This window comes from Grampus griseus (genome assembly GCF_964374135.1).
Source record: "Grampus griseus genome assembly, chromosome: 1".
Classification (NCBI taxonomy): domain Eukaryota; kingdom Metazoa; phylum Chordata; class Mammalia; order Artiodactyla; family Delphinidae; genus Grampus; species Grampus griseus.
In genome coordinates this window covers 24,974,793-24,988,411 of record NC_139017.1, presented here as the reverse complement: position 1 = coordinate 24,988,411, position 13,619 = coordinate 24,974,793, and the positions used below count along the sequence as shown (strand labels likewise).

Here is a 13,619-nt window from a genome sequence, read left to right as displayed (position 1 = left end):
TCTGTTACACTCAATACCAAGTCTCTTAATTAACATACTATCTTGGGGAAATGGCTGTGGCTGCACAGGAAGGAGAGTGATGTCATGTGGTAGGAACTGCTCGAGGCCTTGAATGCTGGATCAAGGTGAGCCGTCGCTTTTTTTTTTAATATATAGTGAAAACTTTTATATTTAGAATTAGTCAGCTGGACTCAGTTTAGATGATCCCAATTTTGTTGGCAACATCCAAAGCGTCATAGTCAGGAGCCGGTCGAACATATGCCTTCTTCTCTCCATCAGGCCTGATCAGGGTGTTGACCTTAGCCACATCAGTGTCATAGAGCTTTTTCACGGCCTGTTTAATTTGGTGCTTGTTGGCCCTGACATCCACAATGAACACCAGTGTGTTGCTGTCTTCTATTTTCTTCATGGCTGACTCGGTGGTGAGGGGGAACTTGATGATGGCATAGTGGTCAAGCTTGTTTCTCCTAGGGGCGCCCTTCCGAGGATATTTGGGCTGCCTCCTGAGCCGCGGTGTTTTGGGCCGTTGGAAGGTGGGTGACGTCCGGATCTTCTTTTTTGTGTGGCTGTGGACGCCTTTCAACGCTGCTTTCTTGGCCTTCAAAGGCTTTGCTTTGGCTTCGGCTTTGGGAGGGGCAGGGACTTCCTTCTTCGCCTTCGGCGCCATCTTCCTGCATCGCTTTTTAACCAAAATTCAAGTGTGCAGCTCTGGGATGATCCCAGTCATACCATACTGTAGGGTAGATCTGCTCACACTTCCCTTTCCTTTACCCTTTCCTTTTCTCCCCTTCCTTTCCCTTCCCTTCATTGATTGAAACATCTAAGTTTCAGTAAGGTTTCTGATTTAAAGGAACACTATGGTGCATCCTCCTGTATCACAAATAATTACATCCTTAATTTATTTTGTAAGTCAAGGGCATTTGTGAATGAGAATTTTCTCTAGCCAGACGTACATATGGAAATTGATACATACCGAAGTCCTACATCTAATGAACTCATTACTGGGACTGTGCCGTGAAGAAAAGAGAAATAATGGCCATCTCTCCCTCTGATTATGTGTGGTTATCACAAGATCTTTAATTTGTAACAAAGGTTTACTCCAGGGAAGTCAGTGGCCATGAGCCTGGCTGACCCCAGTTCACATGGGAACCAACCACTGATATGGCATGTAAAAAAGGACAAGCAATTCAAGAGATGACAAAGCCTGAGAGGTTACCAGAAAATGAAATTGGAGAGTGGGAGGTGACAGCCAAGTTACTATGCTGCCCTTACCAATTTAGTATACAAATGAGAAAAGAGTCAAACATACAGCTTCATCCATGACAAAACTGGGTAATGAGCTTTTCGTCAAATGTAAGGGACCAGACTGAATTAAAGAGCAATCTCTTTCACTATGCAGGCAACAAATGGCTAAATAATTAGGGAATGGGAGGGCTTCTACTTAATAACCTAAGGGATTTAGGGCCTTCACCTTCTTAAGATCATGTCACCACCTGGGCAGAGTATGAATTACACACTAGTACAGCATTCTCATTTGAGTTGGAGCATTAATATTGACGAGATGTTCTGACCCAAGAGAGAAATGTGACATGAAATCACAGGAATTTATTTTCCAACAGCTTAAAAAAATAAAAAAAGACAATAAATCAGGGTGTGATGCTCACTTGAGATGGAGTTTGGGTGGAGACTACAGAGAGTAAATAGGCACTTTTATTTCTTCCTGATAAAATTACCATCTTGGTGTTAGCACCCAGGGTGGGTACCAGGCTGACAGTGGTATACCCAAAATGACCATGCCAAGAACTAGGCAGCTGCCAACAAAGGAGAAGAGGTCAAGACCAAGACTCCAGTTAGCTGGGAGATGTGGAACGTGAAGAAGCCCCACTGATTCAGTGAAAAGAAGGTGATTTCCTTGATAACAATGGCACCTCCAAAACTGTACATCTCCAATTCATAAGCTCCAGCCTACAATTATGGTTACCGATGCTGTTTATTTTAAAAAAACACTTAAATTATAAAGATATTCAAGTATACTTATGACATATAATGTACAAATAAAGGAAAATAGAGAATTTTAAGTATAGTCTATAAAATTTATTGTTCAAAGGTATTCTTTACATTGAATAAATATAAATGTGCTTTATTATATTGAATTGGACATTGCTCTAGTTATCCAAATGAGATCCTACCTGGAGTACAAATATACATTTTTCTACTGGACAGTCCAACTGAGTCTATTTGAGTAGCTAAGGTTCCTGTCATAGTGGAAAGAGCACCAATCCCAAGTAATGAGGTTTCCAAGTAGAGTCATTATCATAAGTGGAGAAATTCAATCCATGCTCCATATTACTCCAGAGCCAGTATAACTTATGAAGAGTGAATTATTCATGTTATATATTATATATTTGTTATGATCAAAAAAGCTTCATATTCATAAATGAATTCTATCAAATGAAATAAATGGCACTTACTAGGCACTTTATAATGTGCATTAATAGTATAACTATAATTTTTATTTAATCCCCACAGGAGCCCTATGAAGTTGCTATTTTTAGCATCCTCATTTTACAGATGTGGAAACTAAGGCATAGAGAAGATGTCCAAATGACACAGTGTTTCTGCCAAAATTCAAGCCCAACTTGCCTGATGCCAACATTTTAAACTGTTGAATATGATTATAGTATCTGAAGTAGGGATGAAGACATCTGAATTCCAATTATTCAGATAAGTAAATGCTTTTATGGAGAAAATAACATTCAGCATATGTCTTGGTTAGCTACAGATGTCAAATACCCAGATTACACATCCAACCACTAAATGTACTAATAGGCCAAATGCTAAAACAACTTCCTTATTAGGCTTGAAGGTTATAGAGCTGTGAATACACTTGGCTCCTGATCTGAATTCAGGCTGCTACTCCGCTATGTCCGTTGTGTCGTATGACTTTGCACTGAGCCCCCAGAGGAGCCGCAATGAAAAATTAGCTGCTCAGTATAACAAGTTGCCAGATGCTGGACTCCAGCAGGTTACGGCATCTCAGAGTCCTTGTGCAGCTTGGGAGGAAATATCCCAAGCCCCAGATCTCGAACTTCATGGGTTATATATAAGTACAATGCTAAAAACTCAAGTTTCATTTCTTTGATTAAATACACGACCTTAAAAGCCTTTTTAAAGAAAACAAAAACTACTGTAACACTTTTTATTTTCTAGCTAAGTGTCACCTATTTTCTTCACAGGGATAAATTCAAGTGGGTTACAATGTCTGCTTTGAAAATTTTTAGTAGTCTTTTCCTCCTAAAAGAATCCAGGGGGACTTCCCTGGAGGTCCAGTAGTTAAAGACTCTGCGCTTCCAATGCAGGGAGTGCAGGTTCAGTCCCTGGTCGGGGAACTAAGATCCCACATGCTGCGTGGCACGGCCAAAAAGTAAAAAAAAAAAAAGGTTTGGGTCTCAATTTAAATAGTTATCAGGGAGTGAGGGTATCTCTTTTGATAACAAATTCTGAAGTAAAAGATTAGGACATTGAGTCATTGAGAAAGTGTTTGGGAGTAAACTGTTTCATAAAACTGAAAAATAACCACAAGAAAGCGCCAGTAAGACAAAAACTGATGATTTAACGATTTTGCCCAGACTGTTTCCTGACCACATAATCAAATCATGCCCTCTAACTAATGTAATATACACAGGAAAAGTCTGGTCACAAAACAGAAGCTGGGCTCTGACGCACTGATTTTGGATTTTGAAAAGATTTCACAAGATTTAAAATCTTCCTGTCTCATCCAAAAGTTGCTCTTCTTTCCAACTCAAAACTTCTCCAGAGACAATATTTTATTGGAAAGTAATTTTGACGAAATCAGGCCAATTAGTACACACAAACTAATTTCTCTTAAGTCTGGAAACTTCACTTCAATTCAGATCTAAGTGCCTGCTTTCACTAGTTCACAAAGGCTGCCTCTTCTGCATGGTTTTCCTGATAAAGCTTAGTCTGAGTCATCTGTTCCACCATCAACTACTGATCAGTATTTAAATACTTCTTTTCCTAAACCAAAGCTGCTCCTGGGTTTCCTCGTGCTTATGTTCTAATCCTCACGTGATAGCTCTGCATTCAAGCTCCGAAAGCCTGGATTGTAGACCCACATCTCTGGGCAAATCATGTAACCAATCTGGCCTCACCTTCCTCATCTAAAGAATAAGGAAACCATCTACCTGCTTCACAGTGGTCTGAGGATCAACTGAGATCATGAACAAGATGTGAAAATTGTAAGGGCAACAAAACATAGGATGATATCACTATTATTGTTATGCAACATTCCACACAAGATGTAGAAAAGACATAAAATTTACATGAATTTTTCCCCAGGTTTTAATTCATGAAAAAGTGCCCAGAATGGACCTTTATACAGTGTTGTTGTTGTTGTTAATTTCCTCAATGCACTGGAAAAAATATTCCTGAAAAAAACGATAGGTTCTGTAAAAGTCTTCATTTAAAGTCATATTTGAGAATCATGGTGCAGCATGATTAAACAGTTTTTATCTAAAGCAACATCAAAATACAGCTTCTCTTTCCCCTTTAAAAAAAGTTTGTCTCTGTGTGTGTGTGTATGTGTGTGTGTGTGTTGTGTGCATGCGTGTTTATGTACTTTGAAAACTTGTTTTCCTTATCAGTTAATAATATAAGGTCACATTAAGTCTATTGCCCTTACCTTTCACTGCAATATATCTGCTTTGACAACTGTTTCTTAGATAGGATATTCTATGAACTTGCAAGTTACTTCCCCCTCAGATCAGTGATCTTGTCCTTTTTATATTAAACTTTGTCTCTTTTCTGCTGATAGCAGTTCCCCCAGGTAGTCAAATCTGGTCCATGTTAACTTGCCTCTAAACTGAGCTGCTTGTGGAAATGTGCCATTATGGAGTCCACTAGTCTTTTTTTTTGGGGGGGGGCCTCTCACTGTTGTGGCCTCTCCCGCTGTGGAGCACAGGCTCTGGATGCGCAGGCTCAGGGGCCATGGCTCACGGGCCCAGCCACTCCGCAGCATGTGGGATCCTCCCGGACCGGGGCACGAACCTGTGTCCCCTGCATCGGCAGGCAGACTCTCAACCACTGCGCCACCAGGGAAGCCCCCACTAGTCATTTTAAGTGCTTGCAGGGTGAATTCAAACGCATTCCTTTCCATCCCCTTTTTCTTCATTCTCCCACCAACTCTACTTTCCCCTTTCTCTTTCTCTTGATACACAGCTGCAAAATTGTCTCAAAAACTCTTGCTATGAAATCTACATTTAAAAAATGGACTTCTCTATATTCACATGATATACTGATTCTCCAGTCTAACACTTCTCTACAAATTTGGCAACACTATCTAATCTATCCTCACCTTGTGTCTACTGTGACTCCTTTGAAATTTCATTTTCATAGTCCAATACTCACATCTTCAACTATTTCTTGAGAAATCTGGTTGTCATGGAATGTCTATTGAAAGAAAAGCAACTAAGTTCAGAACACTATTTTCAGTGACTGCAAAACTACAGCACGCAATGCAGATAATTTTTCTCATAAGCTAGGTGTAAAGACATATAATGTGCAGACTTCATAAGAGAATATTTTATTTTGAAAAATAAATCTCACCAGACCAAACACATAAGTTTACAGAAAACCAGTAAGACATCATTACACTTATATAACACCTTGAATAATCCAAAAGAAGCCCGCTGGTAACATCAGAAATAGTCAACAGGGTTGTAACACTGACAAAATGGTAGCATGTGTCTAATGGAATCAGAAATTAAATTACAACTGAAGTTCCATTTCTTAAGGCTATTTTCATGCATTTATAATTTTACCAAGCAAAACAAAAAAAAAGTAAGTTTGATAGATACTTTTAAAGATGACTATGAAACTTTAGACTGTAAATACAACTGTCCTAAATCAAACTTTAAAAAGGCAGCCATCTGGCACCAAAAGCAAAGGCAACAAAAGCAAAAATAAACAACGGGACCACATCAAGCTAAAAAGCTACTTCACAACAAAGAAAATCATGAACAAAATGAAAAGGCAACCTACCATATGGGAGACAATATCTGCAAATCATGTATCAGATAAGGGGTTAATATTCAAAATATATGAAGAGCTCCAACAACTTAACAGTAAAACAACAAACAACCTAATTAAAAAATGGGCAGAGGACACAAATAGACATTTTTCCAAAGAAGATGTAAACAGACGGAGATGGCCAACAGACACATGGAAAGGTACTCAACACCACAAATTATGAGAGAAATACAAATCAAAGCCACAGAAAGATATCTCATACCTGTCAGAATGACTATTATCAAAAGGACAAGAAATAGGGCTTCCCTGGTGGTGCAGTGGTTGAGAGTCCGCCTGTCGATGCAGGGGACACGGGTTCGTGCCCCGGTCCGGTAAGATCCCACATGCCGTGGAGCGGCTGGGCCCGTGAGACATGGCTGCTGAGCCTGTGCGTCCGGAGCCTGTGCTCCGCAATGGGAGAGGCCACAACAGTGAGAGGCCCGTGTACCGCAAAAAAAAAAAAAAAAAAAAAAAAAGACAAGAAATAACAAGTGTTGGTGAGAATAAATAAATACACATACATATATTGGAATGTTATTCAGCCATGAAAAAGAAAGACATCTCACCATTTGAGACAACAGGGATGGACCTTGAGAGCATTATGCTAAGTGAAATAAATCAGACAGAAAAAGATAAATACTTTATGATCTCACTTATATGTGGAATCTTAAAAAAAAACAACAACTGAGCTCATACATACAGAGAACACACTGGTGGTTGCCAGAGGTGGAGGGTTGGGGGAGGACAAAATGGGTTAAGGGGGCCAAAAGGTACAAACTTCCAGTTATAAATAAGTCAAGAGGATGTAATGGACAGCCTGGTGACTACAATTAGTAATGCTGTATTGCATATTTGCAAGTTGCTAAGAGAGAAAATCTTGAAAGTTCTCATAAAGAAAAAGTCTGTAAGGATGTACAGTGACAGATGTTAACTAGACTTATTGTGGTGATAATTTGCAATACACACAAATATTGAATCATTATGTTGTACACCTGAAACGAATATAGTGTTGTATGTCATTTATACCTCAATAAAAACCAAAACAGGTAGCCATCTTTAAATAATAGTTAATAGCTTTAAGAGATCAATAAACTAAAATGAAAACCTGAATGCCAACTACTTTAAGCTCTTCTAACAATTAAAGACACCCTACATGTAGTTCTGGAAGTTTGTTTCAGATGTGATTTCTTAATTCAAAGAAAATCAATAGGTAGAACCAACACAAATTTGTGTTGGGAGTGGGTAGTCTATTTGAGTTGGGAGGTGAGGATTGTGTTGCTGGATTTGAGGGGGTGAGGGAAAGGAACTTCACAGAGGAACAACTTTTTTTCTCATAATAGAAAGTAACCTGAGTTGACTTCAAATAGTAGTGGCTTCCTTGAGATATTTATAGGTAGGCTGTAGATATAAGACACATCTACAGAATGTTATCACTTTGTGATTGGAGCTCGTCTCAAGTGCAACAACAGTCGGCCTGCATCCCTAAAAGGGCCCTTGACAGTGTACTATTTCAGTTGACTTTGAAGGGTTTCATCCTTTATTCCCATTTCCCTACCCTACTCTACATATCATACAATAACAAAAAGATAACACTTACACAGTGTTTGCACAGGTGGGAACTATTATTATACCCATTTTTCAGGTAAAGAAACTGAAGCACAGAGAAGTCAGTAACTTGCCCAAGGTCATACATTCAGTGGTAGGAACAAATCATATGTATAATTACACTGACTCCAAAATATAATGAAATAAATTTGTTCTCTGTTAAAGATTTCTGTTTAATTCTGCTCTGAGTAGTACATTCTATTGTTTTAGATTCATTCCCTTTACTGAAAGCAGATTTCTTTTCAGATTCATTTAGCCAGATTTTACTACCTACATTAAACCTATCACTGGGTACAAAGCAACTGGTTTTAATGAGGCCTTGGTTACTGTAAGCAATGTAGTGTATAAGGCAGAGGCATCTTTTCATAAATACTCCTTTCATAGAAGAAACAAAGGCATATTTCAAAAAAGAGAATTTGTGGATTTCAGTTATAGATTGTGTCTGAAATAAATATATTCATACATGACATCATATTTAAGTATACACTAGCAGAACAAATCCTATTAATCCATAGTAAATAAACACTCAGTTCTATTACAATACATGGAAGTCATCAAGCAGACAATACTTTTTTCATTAAACCCTGAATCATTGTGTCCTGCCAGCAGCATGAAATAAATTAATGTTTAATATTTAATACTATACGATGGTAATAATGAACCAAATATGTATTTTAAATTTTATGTTATTTGACATTTCAATTTTAACTCAAAAGTATTTCTAAAAGGGTTGAAAATCTGTGCTTGAAAGTAATAGTTTAAATTTAATAAGTGTTTCTGGCTTTTTAATGCCCCCTTACGGTCATAGCATTCGATCCTTTAATGATGATTCAAATCCAATTTCAGAAAATGTGAGGCATTTTTCGCATTAAAGATATGATAATCTTCAAACGAAGACATCCACAAAATCAAAAAATATAGAAAGGTCATCAAATGACCTATGGGATTTTAAAAATTATGTATAAAATGATCAGCTTAGCAATCAAAGTTTTTAAATGGTTAAATTTAAAGATAGACAAAGCACAAAACACATTATTAAAACATGAATTGACCTTAAGCGAAAACACAGCTGTGCATTTAGCATATTTCACACTAGCAATTCTTCTTAAAAACAGCAATAGGGACCAAAACGAATCAGTTCACTGTTGTCTAATAGGAAGAACAGATCATTTTCTCTTCCTATTAAGAAAGAGAGGAAAAAGTTCTTTAAAATATGTGGCACTCTGTGCAGATGGGCACAAACAGCAGCCTGTGTCACACATACATCACATCCCTTTGGCATCACTAGGCTTAACTTCTGTCGATTTTCAATCACGAGGCAAAAATGCAATAAATCTGTTTATAAGAACCATAAAATGTGTAGAAGTGAGGAAAAAATAAGCTGTTGAAATTTCAATACCTACACATCTCTTTCTGTATCCAAATTTTAATCCAATAATACAATTCTGCTGCTTCTGCTCATTTCCCATGTTCTTTTGTTATTATAGAGGACATCTAAATGTAAAAATATTTCATGGGTTTAAGCAATAAATCTGTGAACAAGAGAAGGAGAATTAAGTATGAGGGCAGATGCGGGGGAGTGTGTGGGTGTGTTTGCATGTGTTTTCTTCTTAGAGTCCCAAATCCCTTTGGATTATTAGTGAAGCTCAGACAGAACTTTAAAGCAAATACAGGGAAATGACAACTAAAGTCCAACTTCATAATGTATAAGAATCCCCTGTCCTAAACCTTGACACGCCTTGAGAAGAGGGAAAGGTGTTCTTTATTTTTCACTATTTTACTAACAATTATTAACCATCTGATATGTGTCAGACACACTCCTGGACACACTTCCATATTTTACCTCATTTAATATTTTTTTTAAAAATTTTTTAAACATTTTATGTAATTTTTAAAGGCTACTTTCCATTCACAGTTATTACAAAATATTGGCTATATTCTTTGTGCTGTACAGTAAATCCTTGAGCAATTTTACACCCAATAGTGTGTATTAGGTTGACCCAAAAGTTCGTTCGGGTTCTTCTAAAAGACTGTGTGGAAAAACCTGAATGAGCTTTTTGGTCAACCCAATACCTCCCACTCCACCACCCCTACACTGCGCCCCTCAACACTGGTTACCACTAATTTGTTCTTTATTTGTGAATCTGCTACTTTTTTGTTACATTTACTAGTTTGTCATATGTTTTTAGATTCCAAATATAAGTGACATCATACAGTATTTGTCGTTCTCTGTCCGACTTAACACTTAGCATAATGTCCTCCAGAGTCCATCCATGCTGCTACAAATGGCAAAATTAGTTTGTTTTTTTTTATAGCTGAGTAGTATTCTATTGTGTATATTAACCACATCTTCTTTATCCATTCATCTGTGGATGGCCACTTAGGTTGCTTCTGTACCTTGGAAAATGTGAATAATTCTGCTATGAACTTTGGGACGCACATATGTTTTCGAATTAGTGTTTTTGTTTTTGTTTTGAATATATACCCAGAAGTAGAATTGCTGGGTCATATGGTAGTTCTATTTTTAGTTTTTTGAGGAACCTCCATACTGTTTTCCACAGTGGTTGTACCAATTTACATCGCACCAAGAGTGACAAGGGTTCCTTTTTCTCCACATCCTTGCCAGCATTTGTTATTTGGGTTCTTTTTGATTATAGCCATTTTGACAAGTGTGAGGTGTTATCTCATTGTGGTTTTGATTTGCATTTCCCTGATGATTAGCGATGTTGAGCATCTTTTCATGTGCCTGTTGGCTATCTCCATTTCCTCTTTGGAAAAATGTGTATTCACTTCTCCTGCTCATTTTTTTTTTTTTTTGAGGTACGTGGGCCTCTCACTGTTGTGGCCTCTCCCGTTGCGGAGCACAGGCTCCGGATGCGCAGGCTCAGCGGCCATGGCTCATGGGCCCACCGCTCCGCGGCATGTGGGATCTTCCCAGACCAGGGCACGAACCCGCGTCCCCTGCGTCGGCAGGTGGATTCTCAACCACTGCGCCACCAGAGAAGCCACTCCTGCTCATTTTTTAATCAAGTTGTTTGTTTTTTTGATGTTGAGTTGTATGAGCTGTTATATATCTTGAATATTAATCCCTTATTGGTCATATCATTTGCAAATATTTGCTTCCATTCAGTAGGCTGTCTTTTCGTTTTGTCGATTAACTCATTTAACCTTGACAGCAATCCTTCTGACGTGGATTTTATTACCCTTATATTTCTGATGAAGAAACAAACTAAGAACACTAACTAATTTTCCCATTTTAGACCACAATTTCAACTCTGGCCTTCCTTTCAGTTAATAAACATTTCTTAGTATTTTCCGTACATACCAGGCCCTACGTTTAGCTCAGTAACTATCCTAAAAATCCATCTCTCTTTTACTGCACCACATACCCAGTCCCTGACATCCAGCATGGGTACCTAGCCCATATTAGGTTCTTAGTGAAGATTCACTGAATTATTTGGTTAAATAAGTTACTTGTCTCTACAACATAGCATTTAAATAGATATCTGGATCCAGGGTGATTTTACCTCAAAATAGCTTGCTATATTCAACACTAAAATACATATTTTAAAAATAATTTTTAAGAGGAATTATTTCACTGATTATGAGCATCCAGGCAACCCACATCAGATGGCAAATACTTGTACTTCAAACTTACATGGAGAAGGAAGTGTGGCGCAGTGGGATACGTGCAGCATGATGCACATTACCTCAACCTAGTGTATAAAGAAACCATCACACAGTCATCATCCAATTATTTCAAGACTGTGTGATCTGCATACCCAATTCAGTTACAGACATGACATGGGTATAGTCTTCTAATGCATTTTCACAGACTCAGGGCATAATGCATAGTGTTGGCCAAAAAAGCAACATAAGGAAACCACACAACGTGAAGATTACTTTGTAGTCGGACATCAAGGAGTTTGAATGCTACCTCTGCCATTTACAAACTACCTCATCTTGGGCAAGTTACTTTACTTCTAAGCCTCAGTTTCTACATTGTAAAATGCAGATGATTACAACTGCACCTAGCGTACCCTTCAGAGATGATTGAGGACTAAATGACATGACGTACATAAAATATTTAGCACATGCCCAGGTCAGAGTTACGGTTCATTAAATGTTAGCTTTATATTAGAATAAGAATTAAGCTGGGATGAAGTGAGAGAGTGGCATGGACATATATACACTACCAAATGTAAAATAGATAGCTAGTGGGAAGCAGCTGCAGAGCACAGGGAGATCAGCTCGGTGCTTTATGACCACCTAGAGGGGCGGGATAGGGAGGGTGGGAGGGAGACGCAAGAGGGAGGGGATATGGGGATATATGTACACGTATAGCTGATTCACTTTGTCATAAAGCAGAAACTAACACACCATTGTAAAGCAATTATACTCCAAAAAAGATGTTTAAAACAAAAAAAAGAATTAAGGAAGCTGGGAAATAAATTTTCTGGTAGGTCTGGGGTTGAAGAGACTAGACACCTTTCTACTCTCTGACCTTTAAAGCTTCATAGTAGGCAGGCAAATGCCTGTTCCTGAATCAGCTGATCTCCATAATGTAGGATTCCAGAAAAATCACCTCATTTATTTTTCTTAATTTAACAGCATCCTGCTTAAAACACAAACACATACCTTTTCATACTACCATTCAAAATAACTGCTTATAACTTAATAGTAAAAATGGGAAAAATTACTGATTTCTTTCTAAATTATCCTATACTCCCTCAACAAATTTTACCTTTTAATTCTATAAAGAAAACACTAATTCCTCCCAAAGGCATGATCAAACCCAAAGATTAGTGATAAATCTGAACATTTAAAAAAATATGTCTCAGAAAAAGAAATTATATTAGCCACTTATTCATGTATTAAATGAAAAATGTGTAAGATTGTAACTGGCTTAGATAATTATGTTCCTCCTTATTAGGTGGTACACAATTACTCTTTTATCTCCAAATTACTAATTACTTTGATGTAAGATGTCTATACAACCAACAGATAGATATATTAAGCTCTTAATTTCTAAGTCTTAGCCAAAAGACCATATTGCCCCAATAGAATAAAAACAAATGTTTCGTTTTGTTTTTTTCATTTTATAACCTACATATAGGTATGAGGAAACTCAGGTTTAGAATACAGTCCTCTGAGGGAAGCCAGATAGATGGAAACTTTTCCTGTTAGAAGCAAAACCCATTGTATCTTAACTAATCACTCATTTTATTCTATCACTTGGGTATTCATCTCCTTTTGAATTAGTATATAATTATTCTGGATACAATAATTCAATACAATCATCTTCCAAAGGTCCATTTTCAGTATGTTTTTGAACAAGCAGTAGAAGACAGGAACAAAGCACAAGCTATAGCAGGGCTCAAAACTAATATTATTGCCTACAAAGAAAACAACAACCTGCCCAAATGTGGCACAGGTACCCTAAATAAGCAGAAGTGATAGGTCTTGACAGCCTGGGAAAGATTTAGTTAGTAAAGTCAGACATCTAGGCATTCAGCTCCGTCACCAGTGTGAAGATTAGTAAAACTGAGACAACAGCTCTGCAAGAAGTTGAGAGAGCACGCAGTAGGAAAAACTGTTCAACAGGATAATCCTTGAAGACTGGCAGTTATTCTGAGGTAGTACAGAAAGAAAATGAAGCAACTAAAAAGGAAATCAAACACCTCCTCTCCAATCAATCTTTCACATTGTTACCAGATGTGAAGCATAATTCCCATCATGTCATTCTCCTGCACAAGAAGGTACCAGCCTAATCTGTAATACACGGATTTTCAAACCTTGCTTCATGACACTCCAACTGTTCTGCTGAGGAGCAAACATGATGTTAATGGGGGAGAGGATTCGCAGGGAGGGTGGGAAGCCAGTGTCTCTATCAACCAAAGCAACTCCATTTTTCTCTTTCGTATACA

General features: G+C 37.8%; 2 protein-coding genes across 3 annotated transcripts in view; both read right to left on the bottom strand.

The window, feature by feature from the left end:
* SMYD3 (SET and MYND domain containing 3) overlaps positions 1 to 13,619 on the bottom strand; it is a 711,390-nt gene that overhangs the window by 449,944 nt on the left and 247,827 nt on the right. The gene's annotated exons all lie outside the window — the stretch shown is intronic.
* Positions 160 to 667, bottom strand: LOC309834422 (large ribosomal subunit protein uL23-like; the record flags this gene model as incomplete). The annotated part of the gene is made up of 1 exon (XM_082673208.1): positions 160 to 667. The coding sequence occupies one exon, from the start codon at positions 665 to 667 to the stop codon at positions 197 to 199; it is 471 nt and encodes a 156-aa protein (XP_082529334.1). The 3' UTR covers positions 160 to 196.